Raw genomic sequence first — 20,447 nt, 5'->3', positions numbered from 1 at the left:
TCACATAAAACACTCGAAAATCATTGCTTTTTCTACCCTAATTGCTAGGCGTTTAATACTTATGATGTGGAAGCAGGAGGCCTCTCCCACAAATGTCCAATGGACCAGAGATGTAATGGGGTTCCTGCACTTGGAAAAGATGAGATGCACCTTAGGAGGCTCTACGGATAGATTCTATAAGACAGGGGTGTCAAACTCATTTTCACAGAGGGCCACATCAGCATTATGGTTGCCCTCAAAGGGCCAAAGACCGTATAAATGTTAATGTAATGTAAAATAAATGTAGCTACACATTTACATATTGTTAAACATGGTGTTTCTGTATTTATTACTTATTCAAGTTATACATATTGCATATTCATTTGCATAAATGTAAAAATATATGTTAGCTTATGTTATTTTAACAAATAATTTTAGTTTATCAGAACCCCATATTACTCCACCAATCAATGATCAAACCATTCAATTAAATAACAAAGAAGAATATCATCAAATACAAGCTATGACATTAAGTTTGTTCAAAACCTTTTTGTCACAGTCAAGAGGGGCAGAACTAACAACTGTGAGCTGCAAAGAACACGTGGGACAGATGTAGCAGATGTTACAAAAACAAATGGCTGCACACAACCTTGCAGAGGCCATACATCCAACTAATGGAAGATAGTTTAATTAACTTTAATTAACAGATTGCAGAATGGGTACAGTACAGTACAGCTCAATACACACAATTGTTAAGGGGATGCAGACCAGAGAAAGACTTTCGACTTGTTTACATCAGGGTCCCCCATTTTCAATTCGTAATGAAATTGCTATTATGTGTCTGCATGAACACACAACTGTAACTGTACTCAAAAATAACAAAATAAGGGTTGTCTCAGTTCACAACTATATTGGTCAAGTTTTGGGTGGGACTTGTTTGCGTCCCTACAGCTTCTTATTCAATTGAGCGAGATGCTCGGTTATGTCACACAGCCAGTTTGCATCTGACAGTTCAGACAATATTTCTTCAACCCTTTGTTACCTATTCCGCCTGGATCTTCTTTGTATTTTGGGCTGTAAAATTGTCAAAGAATGTCTGAGGAGTAAGTGCTTTTGGCTTTTTTCCTTTGTTACCTCAGATGTTCAACATACATGTATGTGTAAGAATGTGTAATAACTAAGGCTGTCAAAGTTAAAGCTTTATTAACGCATTAACCCACAATTATTTTAACACTGCTATTTTGTAACCCAATATTAATGTAAAAAAAAAAAATTTTTTTTTTACCTGAGCTCTTGGGGGGCCACATCAAATGACGTGGCGGGCCGGATTTGGCCCGCGGGCCGTGAGTTTGACACCTATGCTATAAGACATGGCAACCTTTTTTGACGTATATGGAGAATGAAAGGTTGGGTACACTCCCATAGTGGAATCTATGAGACTATGTTGGGACCTCGGAGCAAGTTGAAGATGTGAATGTGTTTTTGTTTTGTTATGTTTGTATTTTACTTATTTCTGTTAGTTTAGTGTTTGCCTAATGTGAGTCTGAGTTCTTTAGTGGAATACACAAAACACGTTGCTCCCTTCCTTGGATGATTCTCTATTTTGACACTGACCATATCATGTATGTATCCATGCTGGTTGAAAATGAAAATAAAATTATCAAAAAAAAAAAACATGTTCCGTTATGATGTCACAGTATGATGTCATAATAGAACATTCTAGAACATTTGTGATGTCACAGTATGATGTCATAATAGAACATGCTAGAACATTATTGTGATGTCACAGTATGATGTCATAATAGAACATTCTAGAACATTTGTGTTCTATATATATTCAACAATTCAGGGGGGGGGATGTAAGGGGGTGATAGTTGGGGTACCGGTCGAGGTTACAGTAGAGCAGCTGGTGGAAGAGCTAAAGGAGGACAGGCGTAATGGCATAGTTAAGAGTGCAGCAAGGATGAAGAGGGGAGCGGAGAGGGCAGTGACGGGGACGGTAGTGATTACGTTTGAGGGTGGGGTTGTTCCTAGGGAGGTATTAGTAGGGCGTAGGATGTATAGGGTTAGGGAATTTGTTCATAATCCTCTTAGGTGCTATAGGTGCCAGGGGTTTGGCCATATAGCTACCACGTGTATGAAGGGGATGAGGTGCGCTAGGTGTGGCGGGGAACATGAATATGGGAAATGTGGAGAGGGAGTGAAGCCGAGGTGCTGTAGTTGTGGTGGGGAGCACAGTGTAGCGTTTCGGGGGTGCGAGGTGATGATGAAGCAGGTCGCGGATCGGAGAGAGAGAAGGGAGGGTAAGTTGACGTATGCTGGGGCGGTTAGCAGGGCAGGACAGGGGAGCCAAGAAAGGGTGCAGGGGGTTGAAGGAGGGCATTTGGCAGTGAGGGTAGAGCAGGTGGAAAGAGACAGGGGAAGGGAGGAGAAATTAGGTATTGTGGCCTTCGTGGCAGGGGTAGTTACTGGTATGGCAGAGGTTACGGGTAGAACAGAGATGGTGAAGATGATTGTTAGGATAGCGGTTCAACATCTGGGATTGGAAGGTCTGGACTGGAAGGAGGTGTGTAAAGAATTGGCTGAGGGGGCTGCGAGGGACAAGGCTGCGAGGGACAAAGCAGCCCAGGATAAGATAGCAGGGGGCAAGGAGGGTCCCGCGGAGGGGGGCTCAGACAGGAAGTAGCAGCAGCAGATGCACTCCAATGGACAATGTAGTTGATGACGGGGTCCAGTAGAAGAAGAAAAAGAAGGTGAAGAAGGATAAGAAGGAGAAGAAGAAGAGCCCATAAAAAGAATTGCGGAGGGCAGTAATACGCCTCGATGCGTCTACTCTGCCGGAAATTCAAATAAGAAGAAGAAGAAGGATCCTGAAAGTGGGAGGGCAGGATTTGGGTGGTGGGTGCCTTGGTTAGGGATCGGTAAGGGACAAAGAATATCCGATGGCAGCTCAGTATTTGTGACAGAGTTGCTTGCCATCCTCTGGGCATTGTGGTGGGTGGAGGAAGTGGGACCAAGCCAGGTGATTATATGCTCTGACTCGGCTGCTGCACTGATGGCTCTGAGTGCAGGTGGGTCTAAAGCTCGCCCTGATCTCATTCAGGAAATAATGTTGGTTTTATATAGGATTGCGAAGGCAGGCTGGTCAGTGGAGTTTTGTTGGGTCCCGGGACACGCTGGGATTGCGGGGAATGAGATGGCTGACTCCCTTGCCAAACAGAGCCTGGGAAGGGAGGAAGAGATAGGTATTTCAATGGGAAGAGTAGAACTCAGAGATAAGATAAAGAAAGGAGTTGAGGCTGAGTGGCAGGATGAGTGGGAAAGGGGGACCAAGGGAAGGCACTATTTCTCTCTGCAGCCTCGGGTCAAGATCAAGGTGGAGGGATATGGGTCAAGGAGTGATAGGGTGAAGATGTGTAGACTGAGGCTGGGGCACTGTGGGTTGAACAGTAGCTTGTTCATTGTGGGCAAACATCCAGATGGGGTGTGTGAATGTGGAGAGACTGAAACTGTCGGGCATGTCTTCCTAAAATGTGAAAGGTATAGGAAAGAGAGGGAAATCTTTTATAAAAGTCTGGTAGAGCTGGGAGTATCTTCCTTCTCTCTTAAATCATTCTTTGGCATGGATAATGAGAACCACCAGTTGATCACAGAGGCAGTGCTGACATTTCTGCATGCTTCAGAGTTGTACCAGAGGATATAGCGTTAGTGTATGTATTAGTATTGGACAGGCAAGAGGAGCAGAGAAGAAGGAGAAAGTGTGAGTTGAAGAGGCCTAAAGATGGAACACCACTAGTGTAGTATAAGAAATGAGGAGGGAACAAATACGCCAAGAAAGAAGAAGAAGAAGAAGAAGAAGAAGAGATCATCAAAAGAAGTGCGGAGGGCAGTAATACGCCACGATGCGTCTAATCTGCCGGAAATTCAAAAGAAGAAGAAGAAGAAGAAGAACAAGATGCCTTGCCGACTGTCTACATATGGAAAGATCTCATTTGATGATCTCAAGAAGGAGGGAAGGCGAGCGAGGCAGCTTATGGAGAGCGGGGAGAGTGGAAAACCGTCCTGGAAAGGCATGAGGGGGAGTGAGCGGTGGTGGAAGGCGAGCGAGGCAGCTTATGGAGAGCGGGGAGAGTGGAGTCCTCGTGAATGGCCCCGGCCGGTGCAAGACTGTCCAGGGTTATGGGTGAATCGAGATGGGAGCGAGTGGAATGAGGGCATGCGTCAGGAGGATGGCAAAGGGAAGGAGTCGGGTGGTGACAGAATGGAGTATAGTGGGGAGGAGAGTGAGAAAGAAGAGATTGAGAAAGAGGTGTGGGAAATGGCGGGGAAGAAGAGGAAGAAACAGATGGGGAGGAACGACAGCGATGGGGATAGCCAGGGCAAGGGCGAGGGGTCGGGTGAGAGTAGGGGGGAGGAGAGGGGGGGAGAAGGGGGGAAGAGGAAGAAAGTGGGGGACGATAGCTCAAGTGGGCCGGGAGACGAGGGTGCTGGAAAAGATGTGGCAAAAGCGGAAGTGATCCATATAGTGGTCAGGCTTGAGGGGGAGAGGGGTGAGAGGAAAGTAGGTAGGCTCGAGTGGCCCAAACTCATTGCCGAGCAATTAGGGGAGGTAAAGTACGTGAGAGTTTTGTGGGATGGGAATCTGGCCGTAGGGTGTGGTAGTGAGGGGCAGGTGGAGGTGGCTAGGAAGATGCGGGGCATTGGGGGGGTGGGTATAAGTAAGGTGGCGAGGGTAGGGGAGAAGAGGGGGGGGGGATGTAAGGGGGTGATAGCTGGGGTACCGGTCGAGGTTACAGTAGAGCAGCTGGTGGGAGAGCTAATGGAGAACGGGCGTAATGGCATAGTTAAGAGTGCAGAAAGGATGAAGAGGGGAGCAGAGAGGGCAGTGACGGGGACGGTAGTGATTACATTTGAGGGGGTTGTTCCTAGGGAGGTGTTTGTAGGGCGTAGGATGTATAGGGTTAGGGAATTTGTTCATGATCCTCTTAGGTGCTATAGGTGCCAGGAGTTTGGCCATATAGCTATCACGTGTAGGAAGGGGCTGAGGTGCGCTAGGTGTGGCGGGGAACATGAATATGGGAAGTGTGGAGAGGGAGTGAAGCCGAAGTGCTGTAGTTGTGGTGGGGAGCATAGTGTAGCGTTTAGGGGGTGCGAGGTGATGATGAAGGAGGTCGCGGATCGGAGAGAGAGAAGGGAGGGTAAGTTGACGTATGCTGGGGCGGTTAGCAGGGCAGGACAGGGTAGCCAAGAAAGGGTGCAGGGGGTTGAAGGAGGGCATTTGGCAGTGAGGGTAGAGCAGGTAGAGAGGGGAAGGGAGGAGAAATTAGGTATTGTGGCCTTCGTGGCAGGGGTAGTTACTGGTATGGCAGAGGCTAAGGGTAAAACAGCGATTGTGAAGATGATTGTTAGGATAGCGGTTCAACATCTGGGATTGGAAGGTCTGGACTGGGAGGTGGTGTATAGCGAATTGGCTGAGGGGGCTGCGAGGGACAAGGCTGCGAGGGACAAAGCAGCACAGGATAAGATAGCAGGGGGCAAGGTGGGTCCCGCGGAGGGGGGCTCAGACAGGAAGTAGCAGCAGTAGCTGCACTCCAATGGACAATGTAGGTGATGACGGGGTCCAGTAGAAGAAGAAAAAGAAGGTGAAGAAGGAGAAGAAGGAGAAGAAGAAGAGCCCATAAAAAGAATTGCGGAGGGCAGTAATACGCCTCGATGCGTCTACTCTGCCGGAAATTCAAATAAGAAGAAGAAGAAGAAAATAAAGGTGGGTCCCGCGGAGGGGGGCTCAGACAGGAAGTAGCAGCAGTAGCTGCACTCCAATGGACAATGTAGTTGATGACGGGGTCCAGTAGAAGAAGAAAAAGAAGGTGAAGAAGAAGAGCCCATAAAAAGAATTGCGGAGGGCAGTAATACGCCACGATGCGTCTACTCTGCCGGAAATTCAAATAAGAAGAAGAAGAAAATCTCATTGTGCATCTGGAAACAGTACTGAACAGTACTGAACAGTAGGGATGGGTACCGAATTCGGTACTTTTGAGGTACCGAACCGAAACACGTCGGTACTACCGAGTATCGAATCAAGTGAGAAACCGAAAAAATAAAAAAAAATAAAATAAAAAAAAATATTTTTTATTAATTTTCTTTTTTACTTTTTTTTTTTTTTACTTTTTTCTTTTCATGTCAACGTTCACACGCACAATATATGCTTACCTAGGATTTGACTTGATTCAACAACAAAGCAGTCGGAGCAATGACAAGCCGAAAACTGTCGAAATTGTAGTTATTTGAAGTTTGGATTTTTTTTATACGACTGAGGTAGGTAAATTAAATTTCTTGAGACTAAAGTACCGAAAAAAGGTACCGTTGGGTACCGGTATCGATTCACAGGTACCGGTACCGGTTCAAATGTGAAAGGTACCCATCCCTACTGAACAGATAGACTAAACAACATAGACTGAAGCCTGCATTTCTCAACCAAGGTGCCTTGCCTACCGGTTTGCTGTGGAAAGAATGGACTCGGAGTCGGTGGGGAGGGCGCTGGAGGAGGTGCTGAGTGCTGCGTTGCCACAAGGCTGCATCACAGCGGGGGTCTATGAAGCGGCCAAGTCACTCCTCAACATAGACCCCGACAACGTGGTGCTGTGCATCCTGGCCACGGAGGGAGAGGAGGTGACGGACGTGGCTCTTCAGATCCACTTCACTCTCATCCAGGCCTTCTGCTGCGACAACCACATCAACATCCTGAGAGTCAACAACACAAGACGGTTGGCAGAGCTCCTGGAAGGAGCAGGAGGAGGAGCAGGAGGAGAGCCCATGGATCTACACTGTGTCCTGGTCACTAGCCCGCCCCCGTCGTCATGGAAGGACCCGGCCCTCAGCAAGGTCCACCGCTTCTGCAGCGAGCGTTGCCTCATGGACCAGTGGGTTCCCGTCATCCACCTGCCGGAGCGCTGAGGGCCTGCCAGGACCTGGGATGAGGGCCTGCCAGGACCTGGGATGAGGGCCGTTCTCTGCAGGGGAAGGACCCCTTGTGACCCCAGAGGGTTAGGGTCACGACCTCCATGCTGGAACCAGATGCACCAGATGCACCTGGGACCAAACACAACTACAACCAAAGATGAGGAAAAACAAAAAGATCCTGAGGATCTTAGGCGTAACGATGAAACGGAAGGAAAACCTTTTGAACACGGACATTCAGGACCGCCGGGAGCCGACGTCAACACGGCCCGGCGCTTTTCACGGAAGACATCAGGAATCTTAACGTCAAGGAGGCCTACCTGCCTGTTCACTGACCAGCCTCGTCTACCTCTAGGCCTGTGCAGTGGCGTCGCGTGGGTAAAATAACAGGGGAAGCCAAAAAAAAAATATAAAAAAAAAAATTATTAAATATTTTTATTTTATTTTTTATTTCTTTTAAGTCAAGCAGTCACCATGTACACTACAGTATGACTCGGCGGCCAGTCAAACTTTCTTTTTATTTATTTAACAGATTGCAGAATGGGTACAATACAGTACGGCTCAATACACACAATTGTATAAGGGGATGCAGACCAGAGAAGGACGTTTGTCTTGTTTACATCAGGGTCATTAATACTGCTGGAGCATTGGTTCATTTTTGGTCGGATCTTTCCTTGCACGATTTTGCGCGCCGCGTGGGAGCAAATTCGAGACACATATTCGGTTGCAAAAAGGTGTCCCACGTTATCCTCTATGGCCGTGAATATTTTCACGCGGATCGGAATCACGGCGCGTCCGTGGGACACTTTTCCGTTTTGGCGTGTTTATTCCACGCTTGCGGCTTTCCTTTTCTAAGCATTTTCGGGGCTACATGTGAATGAGTAAAAGTTGCGGGACGCCCAGATGTTTCCACGATAGAAAGCTTGCGTGGATCCCATAATAGGCTCACTTAATACAGCATTTTTTAAATCACGCGACATTTTCAGGGTCGCGAGCCGACCTTTTCCATTCGTTTTCGATGATGGAAGTGATTTAGGAAAAGCTTCGGCACGCCGAGAGGTACCCGTGGATTTAATCTCGCAAGGATCGGGGCAATATTCGGCCCGTTGGAGCAGTCACGGGTTAATACAATGTTCAGAGTGCAGAGGGGAGGTGTGCAGACTGAGCGGATTCCACACTCATGATTCTTCTCACAGCCCCGTTTTAAACTTTTAGGGTGTGGCAGTCAGCTCGAATCTGATTGGCTAGGATCGGTTTTGGACTCTAGATACATGAATCACATGGTTGAGGCTGGAGAAAGAGACCTACCCCCTGCCTCCTCTCCTCTATAGCTGCAGTGAGCACAGTGAGTCTGACAGTGTGTTAGAGGGAGTGAGAAGGAGGAGAAGAGGGAGACATTTAAAAAAAAATAAAAAATTATAACACAGATGCACAGATGAAAAAGAATGTAAACTATATTAAAAAAAAATCATATAATTATATATATATATATATATATATATATATATATATATATATATATATATATATATCTTTTTTTTGATATTTGATATTAATTCATATTTTAATAGGGAGGCCTGGCTTCCGTTGGATTCCATAAGGATTCGCCACTGTGCCTGTGCTGAAAATATACAATTGCACTGCTGTTTTGATAGGGGTAGGGTCTTTACTCTTGGCTACATTTGAAAAAGAAACACAACATTCATTAATACGGACTGTATTGATCTATTTATGACGTGAAATAAATCTCGGCCCGGTACCGATCGGGGTTAACATCAAGGACTCTGTACAGGAGGAGGTGAAGCACTGACTCATGATGACAGGACGGAGGAACCATAGACCGTCGTCTGGTCCCTGATCAAACTAATGCACTTGTGGAAACACTGGATCTTCTTTTGAAGTTTTGTTTATTTCATACACACTGTTGAAGTTAACGTTACTATTGTTCTCATTATTTAAAAAAGGAGTGGCTAGAACCCCACTGACCAGTGAAGTGAATATATTCTATGCATTCAGTGTTTCCATGACAACTGTTTTATTTTTTATTTATTTTTACTGCAAGTGAATTGTTTTTTAGTTTTTTCAGAAGTTATTTCTAATTATATTTAAGTGTATTTATGTTTTCAATATCTTTCTACCGTTTATTATATGCAAGTCCTCTGCAAGTCACAGATGTAATATTGTGGTACAATAAAGTATATTTTTTCCACAAAAAAAAATAAAAAAGTATTAAATCAACCAATCAATCGGAGGTAGAACATATCACTGACAGGGCAGCATTAGACAGATACAAAATTACACGTATGACATTCGGAGCCTCAGAGGAGGCCGTAATAGGCCTATAAGGCCTTGGCTTAGCCACTGAAGACAATTAATGCAACAGGCTTGTTATCAAACGAACTCAGGAAATAACATAGCTAATATGCCTATGAAAATAAAAATATAACTCGACATAACTGTCTACAAAGTGTCTCACAGTAAAACACAAACGAAATACTCAATGTGCAAGTTTCCTATAGCCTTTGAAAAACTCGAATACAATCAACCAATATAAAAGTGCTGTTGGATATAGGCTACATTTATATAAATGTATAAAATCTAAAACAGAATGCTACATTCTTATGTATGAAATAAAAAATAATAATAGCATCGCTGCAATTCTGCTAACTTTGGGCCATTAACTTTAGGCAGGCCTATTGCATTTTGCAATAAAGTAGGATATAGGCTATTCGTTTTTGTCACTTTGTGCATTTTAAACAAAATAAAACAATGCTCATGTGCCTATATCTGCCATGCAGTGCCACTGCCTACGGCAGCTACATTATCTTTGAGTTCACTTTCAAGAACACGAGTTTAGCCAATGTCTGAGGCTTCAAACTCATGCAGTGATTTCTTGACATCAAACCAGCAGCGGAAATGGTTTCAACTTCAATTTTCGCATTGCCTCCTCCCGTGGGCTGATTCTCTGAGAAATATGATCCAAACATACGAGGCCTCTTGATTTCTTCGGGCGCGTCAGACTCTCCGCCGTCGGACTCGGGTTGACCTGCTGCCTCTCCAGCAGCGACTGCTGCGGTCATCTCCTCTGTTTCTTTGACGAGGAGGTCGCGTATTTCTCCAAGTTTGTTGCAAACCAACTCATCACGGATTATCCACTCTGTTTTGAAACGAGGATCTAACAGCGACGCGAAGAGGAGGTGTTTATCATCATAGTACATTCTGAAGCGAGTGGACACGTTATTGGACAGTGTTTCCGCGAAAGAAGCTATTCCTAGTGGAAGGGCAGCGTTGTTGTTGACAAGCAGGGATTTGAGCTCGCCTACAGCAGGGAGAATCATGCCCAAATTCCCAAGCTCCCGTTGCATGTTGTCTGTGAGGTCAGCCAGCGGTGACGATACTTCAACAAGGTGATTGAGCCGACGCACGTCATTAAGTGTGAGAATAGCGGCAGTAGTTTTAAGTTTGCTCTGCCACAATGCATCTTTTTTGAATAACTTTAGGACAGACTCCACCATGCGCAGCTGGCTGCTCCATCGCGTCGGGCAAGCAGTGGTGGGTCGTACACCCAGAGAGTCAGTTTCCTCCGTGTTCAGACAACTCTTACGCACACTTTTCACTAGCTTTCCAACTTTAACTAGCAGGCGATTGATATCATCATGCTCGTTAACTGCGTCTTTGATAGCTAACTGAAGCAGATGAATTGGGCATCGCAGGTGTAAACTTGATACAGTGAAGTACTGGTTTACCATAGCGTCTACATTATTAGTAACCACGTCCACTTGGTTTTGCGAGAGCGCAGGTTCCTCCTCCGCTATTTCCTCCCCTTCCTCCACCACCACCAGTGCCACTTCATCATCATCTTTCTCCTCTTCTCCTTCAGCGTCAGGCAGGATGTTAAATGCCTTGACCATGTTGCTGGCACTGTCTGTCACCACACGAATCACGCGTTGATCAATGTTCCAATTTTTCAGCATACTTTCGTACTTTTGATAAATGCGATCTGCAGTGTGAGACCCTGTTATGTGCTCACAGCCTAACAGAACCGTGTGGCCCTTGAACGTCCCGTTGATAAAACTTGCCACAATAGCAAGGAAACTGTGGCCTCTTCTACTTGTCCAAATTCAAGAACGAACCCTTCACCCATTCCTATGAGATCTTGTAGTTTGACTTCCATCTCTTGTATGGCATTTGGCATAAGTGTGTCCCGGACAGTATTGTAGCAGGGCGGGGTGTAACCTGGTTGGGCCATGCCGGCAAAATGTCGCATTCCTTCACGTTCTCCTTTACTTAGGGGGTCGTAATCCATGGATATCATTTAAAAAAACGCTTCATCTTCCACGTGTCACGTTAGGTGACTTTTTTCCAGTGAGGAAATTGTGCAGCTGCTCACTCTGTCTCTCTTTTTGTTGCTGCTGCGTCTGGGCATCTAAAACAAATAATAAATGCATGCTTTATATTAGGTCTACAATACATTAAACTGTAATAAGGCTACCAATTTCAAAATGGCTAATAATGACAACAAACCTTTGGATTTCTTCTCATTATGTTCGCGAAATATGTGGTCATGCTTCCTCCCAATGTGTCTCTTTAGATTCCAAGAAGAATCTTTTCCGACGGTAATATGGTCTGCACATTCTGTCTCCTCACCATCATCGTTAGTTGTTTTCACGATACATTGGAACTTATTCTCTGTTACTTTTTTAAAATACTTAGCAAACACGGCCATGCTTTCACGTTGTGGGATTTCTTTTAAGCACAATTCTGTTTACAGGACACTGAGGACAGGTGCATTGTGGACCGGTGCCTACTGGTCTGGGAGGCGTCTACCAGACCAGTGCCGTGTGCACTAAGGAGCGGACCGGAGCGGCTTGTAGCGGAGGAGAACTGCCGCTCCGGAAGTCGCGCCGACCCATTTTAAAACCCACTCCGCCGCTCACGTCAAAACCACCCGCTCCACTCCCCGCACCGCTCGCATGCACTGCGGTCAACATGTACGAAACTGATTGTTTTCAGTACATTTCCGTTTTATACCGTTTTGAATACGAGTATAGTTTTGAAGATTTCTAGTGATTCCAGAAAAATCCGCGAAAATAGCTCTTTAGTGGAATACACAAAACACGTTGCTCCCTTCCTTGGATGATTCTCTATTTTGACACTGACCATATCATGTATGTATCCATTCTGGTTGAAAATGAAAATAAAATTATCAAAAAAAAAAAATGTTCCGTTATGATGTCACAGTATGATGTCATAATAGAACATTCTAGAACATTTGTGATGTCACAGTATGATGTCATAATAGAACATTCTAGAACATTTGTGATGTCACAGTATGATGTCATAATAGAACATGTTCCGTTATGATGTCACAGTATGATGTCATAATAGAACATTCTAGAACATTTGTGATGTCACAGTATGATGTCATAATAGAACATTCTAGAACATTTGTGATGTCACAATATGATGTCATAATAGAACACTCTAGAACATTTGTGATGTCACAGTATGATGTCATAATAGAACATGCTAGAACATTATTGTGATGTCACAGTATGATGTCATAATAGAACATTCTAGAACATTTGTGTTCTATAATTCAACAATTCGCTCAGAAAATCTCATTGCGCATCTGGAAACAGTACTGAACAGATAGACTAAACAACAGACTGAAGCCTGCATTTCCAACCAAGGTGCCTTGCCTACCGGTTTGCTGTGGAAAGAATGGACTCGGAGTCGGTGGGGAGGGCGCTGGAGGAGGTGCTGAGTGCTGCGTTGCCACAAGGCTGCATCACAGTGGGGGTCTATGAAGCGGCCAAGTCACTCCTCAACATAGACCCCGACAACGTGGTGCTGTGCATCCTGGCCACGGAGGGAGAGGAGGTGACGGACGTGGCTCTTCAGATCTACTTCACTCTCATCCAGGCCTTCTGCTGCGACAACCACATCAACATCCTGAGAGTCAACAACACAAGACGGTTGGCAGAGCTCCTGGAAGGAGCAGGAGGAGGAGCAGGAGGAGAGCCCATGGATCTACACTGTGTCCTGGTCACTAGCCCGCCCCCGTCGTCATGGAAGGACCCGGCCCTCAGCAAGGTCCACTGCTTCTGCAGCGAGCGTCGCCTCATGGACCAGTGGGTTCCCGTCATCCACCTGCCGGAGCGCTGAGGGCCTGCTAGGACCTGGGATGAGGGCCTGCCAGGACCTGGGATGAGGGCCGTTCTCTGCAGGGGAAGGACCCCTTGTGACCCCAGAGGGCTAAGGGTCACGACCTCCATGCTGGAACCAGATGCACCTGGGACCAAACACAACTACAACCAAAGATGAGGAAAAACAAAAAGATCCTGAGGATCTTAGGCGTAACGATGAAACGGAAGGAAAACCTTTTGAACACGGACATTCAGGACCGCCGGGAGCCGACGTCAACACGGCCCGGCGCTTTTCACGGAAGACATCAGGAATCTTAACGTCACAGAATGGCTTTCTGGCTACAGCCTGCCGGCTGTGGAACTCTCTGCCCAGGGCCATCCAAAACTCCCCCACTATTGCTGTCTTCAAGAGGGGTGTGAAGCGACATCTGCAACAATAGGTTGCAGAGGGTGCTTGGCCACCACTCTTGAAGAACAGGAACATGACATGCTGAAATGAGGCTCTTTCAGAAAATTGTGTTGTCTATTTTATCTACTTGTTGTATCTATTTTATCTTCTTAACTCTTTCTTTGTGATTTATTGTGTTTTTCTTGGGACCATGTTGGAAACAAGTCGACATACTTTCACATGTTATCCTTGTACCCCTTGTTTTTATACTATTGTATAAATTGTATGTACTAAATAAAAATCAAATCAAATCAAATCAAGGAGGCCTACCTGCCTGTTTACTGACCAGCCTCGTCTACCTCTAGGCCTGTGCTGAAAATATACAATTGCACTGCTGTTTTGATAGGGGTAGGGTCTTTACTCTTGGCTACATTTGAAAAAGAAACACAACATTCATTAATACGGACTGTATTGATCTATTTATGACGTGAAATAAATCTCGGCCCGGTACCGATCGGGGTTAACATCAAGGACTCTGTACAGGAGGAGGTGAATCACTGACTCCTGATGACAGGACGGAGGAACCATAGACCGTCTGGTCCCTGATCAAACTAATGCACTTGTGGAAACACTGGATCTTCTTTTGAAGTTTTGTTTATGTCATACACACTGTTGAAGTTAACGTTACTGTTGTTCTCATTATTTAAAAAGGGAGGGGCTAGAACCCCACTGACCAGTGAAGTGAATATATTCTATGCATTCAGTGTTTCCATGACAACTGTTTTATTTTTTATTTATTTTTACTGCAAGTGAATTGTTTTTTAGTTTTTTCAGAAGTTATTTCTAATTATATTTAAGTGTATTTATGTTTTCAATATCTTTCTACCGTTTATTATATGCAAGTCCTCTGCAAGTCACAGATGTAATATTGTGGTACAATAAAGTATATTTTTTCCAAAAAAAAAAAAAAAAAGTATTAAATCAACCAATCAATCGGACGTAGAACATATCACTGACAGGGCAGCATAAGACAGATACAAAATTACGCGTATGACATTCGGAGCCTCAGAGGAGGCCGTAATAGGCCTATAAGGCCTTGGCTTAGCCACTGAAGACAATTAATGCAACAGGCTTGTTATCAAACGAACTCAGGAAATAACATAGCTAATATGCCTATGAAAATAAAAATATAACTCGACATAACTGTCTACAAAGTGTCTCACAGTAAAACACAAACGAAATACTCAATGTGCAAGTGTCCTATAGCCTTTGAAAAACTCGAATACAATCAACCAATATAAAAGTGCTGTTGGATATAAGCTACATTTATATAAATGTATAAAATCTAAAACGGAATGCTACATTCTTATGTATGAAATAAAAAATAATAATAGCATCGCTGCAATGCTGCTAACTTTGGGCCATTAACTTTAGGCAGGCCTATTGCATTTTGCAATATAGGCTATAGGCTATATGAAATTAAAAATAATAATAGCATCGCTGCAATGCTGCTAACTTTGGGCCATTAACTTTAGGCAGGCCTATTGCATTTTGCAATAAAGTAGGATATAGGCTATTCGTTTTTGTCACTTTGTGCATTTTAAACAAAATAAAACAATGCTCATGTGCCTATATCTGCCATGCAGTGCCACTGCCTACGGCAGCTACATTATCTTTGAGTTCACTTTCAAGAACACGAGTTTAGCCAATGTCTGAGGCTTCAAACTCATGCAGTGATTTCTTGACATCAAACCAGCAGCGGAAAACACCCTCTCTGCGCTCGCAGAGCCACTGGGAATACTGAACACTTTGCGGGCAACTTTACTCAGGTGTGGAAAGGACTTGGATTTTCTTTTTCAAAATGCAATGACATCTTTGACATCGTTACGGTTTGATCTTGGGGACGAGAGGTAAATTTCAACTTCAGTTTTCGCATTGCCTCCTCCCGTGGGCTGATTCTCTGAGAAGTATGATCCAAACATACAAGGCCTCTTGATTTCTTCGGGCGCGTCAGACTCTCTGCCGTCGGACTCGGGTTGACCTGCTGCCTCTCCAGCAGCGACTGCTGCGGTCATCTCCTCTGTTTCTTTGACGAGGAGGTCGCGTATTTCTCCAAGTTTGTTGCAAACCAACTCATCACGGATTATCCACTCGTTTTGAAACGAGGATCTAACAGCGACGCGAAGAGGAGGTGTTTATCATCATAGTACATTCTGAAGCGAGTGGACACGTTATTGGACAGTGTTTCCGCGAAAGAAGCTATTCCTAGTGGAAGGGTAGCGTTGTTGTTGACAAGCAGGGATTTGAGCTCGCCTACAGCAGGGAGAATCATGCCCAAATTCCCAAGCTCCCGTTGCATGTTGTCTGTGAGGTCAGCCAGCGGTGACAATACTTCAACAAGGTGATTGAGCCGACGCACGTCATTAAGTGTGAGAATAGCGGCAGTAGTTTTAAGTTTGCTCTGCCACAATGCATCTTTTTTGAATAACTTTAGGACAGACTCCACCATGCGCAGCTGGCTGCTTCATCGCGTCGGGCAAGCAGTGGTGGGTCGTACACCCAGAGAGTCAGTTTCCTCCGTGTTCAGACAACTCTTACGCACACTTTTCACTAGCTTTCCAACTTTAACTAGCAGGCGATTGATATCATCATGCTCGTTAACTGCGTCTTTGATAGCTAACTGAAGCAGATGCATTGGGCATCGCAGGTGTAAACTTGATACGGTGAAGTACTGGTTTACCATAGCTTCTACATTATTAGTAACCACGTCCACTTGGTTTTGCGAGAGCGCAGGTTCCTCCTCCGCTATTTCCTCCCCTTCCTCCACCACCACCAGTGCCACTTCATCATCATCATCTTTCTCCTCTTCTCCTTCAGCGTCAGGCAGGATGTTAAATGCCTTGACCATGTTGCTGGCACTGTCTGTCACCACACGAATCACGCGTTGATGAATGTTCCAATTTTTCAGCACACTTTCGTACTTTTGATAAATGCGATCTGCAGTGTGAGACCCTGTTATGTGCTCACAGCCTAACAGAACCGTGTGGCCCTTGAACGTCCCGTCAATAAAACGTGCCACAATAGCAAGGAAACTGTGGCCTCTTCTACTTGTCCAAATATCAGATGCAAGAACGAACCCTTCACCCATTCCTATGAGATCTCGTAGTTTGACTTCCATCTCTTGTATGGCATTTGGCATAAGTGTGTCCCGGACAGTATTGTAGCAGGGCGGGGTGTAACCTGGTTGGGCCATGCCGGCAAAATGTCGCATTCCTTCACGTTCTCCTTTACTTAGGGGGTCGTAATCCATGGATATCATTTTAAAAAACGCTTCATCCAGCTCCCTTTTTCTTCCACGTGTCACGTTAGGTGACTTTTTTCCAGTGAGGAAATTGTGCAGCTGCTCACTCTGTCTCTCTTTTTGTTGCTGCTGCGTCTGGGCATCTAAAACAAATAATAAATGCATGCTTTATATTAGGTCTACAATACATTAAACTGTAATAAGGCTACCAATTTCAAAATGGCTAATAATGACAACAAACCTTTGGATTTCTTCTCATTATGTTCGCGAAATATGTGGTCATGCTTCCTCCCAATGTGTCTCTTTAGATTCCAAGAAGAATCTTTTCCGACGGTAATATGGTCTGCATATTCTGTCTCCTCACCATCATCGTTAGTTGTTTTCACGATACATTGGAACTTATTCTCTGTTACTTTTTTAAAATACTTAGCAAACACGGCCATGCTTTCACGTTGTGGGATTTCTTTTAAGCACAATTCTGTTTACAGGACACTGAGGACAGGTGCATTGTGGACCAGTGCCTACTGGTCTGGGAGGCGTCTACCAGACCAGTGCCGTGTGCACTGAGGAGCGGACCGGAGCGGCTTGTAGCGGAGGAGAACTGCCGCTCCGGAAGTCGCGCCGACCCATTTTAAAACCCACTCCGCCGCTCACGTCAAAACCACCCGCTCCACTCCCCGCACCGCTCGCATGCACTGCGGTCAACATGTACGAAACTGATTGTTTTCAGTACATTTCCGTTTTATACCGTTTTGAATACGAGTATAGTTTTGAAGATTTCTAGTGATTCCAGAAAAATCCGCGAAAATAGCTCTTTAGTGGAATACACAAAACACGTTGCTCCCTTCCTTGGATGATTCTCTATTTTGACACTGACCATATCATGTATGTATCCATTCTGGTTGAAAATGAAAATAAAATTATAAAAAAAAAAAACATGTTCCGTTATGATGTCACAGTATGATGTCATAATAGAACATTCTAGAACATTTGTGATGTCACAGTATGATGTCATAATAGAACATTCTAGAACATTTGGTCACAGTATGATGTCATAATAGAACATGCTAGAACATTATTGTGATGTCACAGTGATGTAAAAAAAAGAACAAATGGATGATTCTCTATTTTGACACTGACCATATCATGTATGTATCCATGCTGGTTGAAAATGAAAATGAAAATGATAAAAAAAAAAACATGTTCCGTTATGATGTCACAGTATGATGTCATAATAGAACATTCTAGAACATTTGTGATGTCACAATATGATGTCATAATAGAACATTCTAGAACATTTGTGATGTCACAGTATGATGTCATAATAGAACATGCTAGAACATTATTGTGATGTCACAGTATGATGTCATAATAGAACATTCTAGAACATTTGTGTTCTTTATATATTCAACAATTCGCTCAGAAAATCTCATTGTGCATCTGGAAACAGTACTGAACAGATAGACTAAACAACAGACTGAAGCCTGCATTTCTCAACCAAGGTGCCTTGCCTACCGGTTTGCTGTGGAAAGAATGGACTCGGAGTCGGTGGGGAGGGCGCTGGAGGAGGTGCTGAGTGCTGCGTTGCCACAAGGCTGCATCACAGTGGGGGTCTATGAAGCGGCCAAGTCACTCCTCAACATAGACCCCGACAACGTGGTGCTGTGCATCCTGGCCACGGAGGGAGAGGAGGTGACGGATGTGGCTCTTCAGATCTACTTCACTCTCATCCAGGCCTTCTGCTGCGACAACCACATCAACATCCTGAGAGTCAACAACACAAGACGGTTGGCAGAGCTCCTGGAAGGAGCAGGAGGAGGAGCAGGAGGAGAGCCCATGGATCTACACTGTGTCCTGGTCACTAGCCCGCCCCCGTCGTCATGGAAGGACCCGGCCCTCAGCAAGGTCCACTGCTTCTGCAGCGAGCGTCGCCTCATGGACCAGTGGGTTCCCGTCATCCACCTGCCGGAGCGCTGAGGGCCTGCTAGGACCTGGGATGAGGGCCTGCCAGGACCTGGGATGAGGGCCGTTCTCTGCAGGGGAAGGACCCCTTGTGACCCCAGAGGGTTGGGTCACGACCTCCATGCTGGAACCAGATGCACCTGGGACCAAACACAACTACAACCAAAGATGAGGAAAAACAAAAAGATCCTGAGGATCTTAGGCGTAACGATGAAACAGAAGGAAAACCTTTTGAACACGGACATTCAGGACCGCCGGGAGCCGACGTCAACGCGGCCCGGCGCTTTTCACGGAAGACATCAGGAATCTTAACGTCACAGAATGGCTTTCTGTCTACAGCCTGCCGGCTGTGGAACTCTCTGCCCAGGGCCATCCAAAACTCCCCCACTATTGCTGTCTTCAAGAGGGGTGTGAAGCGACATCTGCAACAATAGGTTGCAGAGGGTGCTTGGCCACCACTCTTGAAGAACAGGAACATGACATGCTGAAATGAGGCTCTTTCAGAAAATTGTGTTGTCTATTTTATCTACTTGTTGTATCTATTTTATCTTCTTAACTCTTTCTTTGTGATTTATTGTATTTTTCTTGGGACCATGTTGGAAACAAGTCGACATACTTTCACATGTTATCCTTGTACCCCTTGTTTTTATACTATTGTATAAATTGTATGTACTAAATAAAAATCAAATCAAATCAAATCAAGGAGGCCTACCTGCCTGTTTACTGACCAGCCTCGTCTACCTCTAGGCCTGTGCTGAAAATATACAATTGCACTGCTGTTTTGATAGGGGTAGGGTCTTTACTCTTGGCTACATTTGAAAAAGAAACACAACATTCATTAATACGGACTGTATTGATCTATTTATGACGTGAAATAAATCTCGGCCCGGTACCGATCGGGGTTAACATCAAGGACTCTGTACAGGAGGAGGTGAAGCACTGACTCATGATGACAGGACGGAGGAACCATAGACCGTCTGGTCCCTGATCAAACTAATGCACTTCTGGAAACACTGGATCTTCTTTTGAAGTTTTGTTTATGTCATACACACTGTTGAAGTTAACGTTACTATTGTTCTCATTATTTAAAAAGGGAGGGGCTAGAACCCCACTGACCAGTGAAGTGAATATATTCTATGCATTCAGTGTTTCCATGACAACTGTTTTATTTTTTATTTATTTTTACTGCAAGTGAATTGTTTTTTAGTTTTTTCAGAAGTTATTTCTAATTATATTTAAGTGTATTTATGTTTTCAATATCTTTCTACCGTTTATTATATGCAAGTCCTCTGCAAGTCACAGATGTAATATTGTGGTACAATAAAGTATATTTTTTCCACAAAAAATTAAAAATAAATAAATAAATAAAGTATTAAATCAACCAATCAATCGGACGTAGAACATATCACTGACAGGGCAGCATTAGACAGATACAAAATTACGCGTATGACATTCGGAGCCTCAGAGGAGGCCGTAATAGGCCTATAAGGCCTTGGCTTAGCCACTGAAGACAATTAATGCAACAGGCTTGTTATCAAACGAACTCAGGAAATAACATAGCTAATATGCCTATGAAAATAAAAATATAACTCGACATAACTGTCTACAAAGTGTCTCACAGTAAAACACAAACGAAATACTCAATGTGCAAGTTTCCTATAGCCTTTGAAAAACTCGAATACAATCAACCAATATAAAAGTGCTGTTGGAT

The 20,447-nt window shown here is 44.5% G+C and overlaps 4 protein-coding genes across 4 annotated transcripts in view; all 4 read left to right on the top strand.

Annotated features, from left to right (window-relative positions):
• The window catches only part of LOC311234582 (S1 RNA-binding domain-containing protein 1-like), a gene marked incomplete at its 3' end in the record, with an annotated part of 152,320 nt that overhangs the window by 23,952 nt on the left and 107,921 nt on the right, over nt 1-20,447 (top strand). The gene's annotated exons all lie outside the window — the stretch shown is intronic.
• Nucleotides 3,935-6,933, top strand: LOC311234112 (growth arrest and DNA damage-inducible protein GADD45 alpha-like; the record flags this gene model as incomplete). Its single annotated transcript, XM_084321228.1, has 2 exons — nt 3,935-4,224; nt 6,459-6,933. The coding sequence occupies 2 exons, from the start codon at nt 3,935-3,937 to the stop codon at nt 6,931-6,933; spliced, it is 765 nt and encodes a 254-aa protein (XP_084177354.1).
• LOC311234111 (growth arrest and DNA damage-inducible protein GADD45 alpha-like) lies at nt 10,846-13,104 on the top strand (the record flags this gene model as incomplete). Its single annotated transcript, XM_084321227.1, has 2 exons — nt 10,846-10,859; nt 12,630-13,104. The coding sequence occupies 2 exons, from the start codon at nt 10,846-10,848 to the stop codon at nt 13,102-13,104; spliced, it is 489 nt and encodes a 162-aa protein (XP_084177353.1).
• On the top strand, nt 13,260-18,751 carry LOC311234110 (growth arrest and DNA damage-inducible protein GADD45 alpha-like; the record flags this gene model as incomplete). The annotated part of the gene is made up of 2 exons (XM_084321226.1): nt 13,260-13,357; nt 18,277-18,751. The coding sequence occupies 2 exons, from the start codon at nt 13,260-13,262 to the stop codon at nt 18,749-18,751; spliced, it is 573 nt and encodes a 190-aa protein (XP_084177352.1).

This window comes from Notolepis coatsorum (genome assembly GCF_963971535.1).
Source record: "Notolepis coatsorum genome assembly, chromosome: 9".
Lineage (NCBI taxonomy): Eukaryota > Metazoa > Chordata > Actinopteri > Aulopiformes > Paralepididae > Notolepis > Notolepis coatsorum.
The sequence above is the reverse complement of the archived record's forward strand: the minus strand, read 5'-3'. Positions and strand labels throughout refer to the sequence as shown.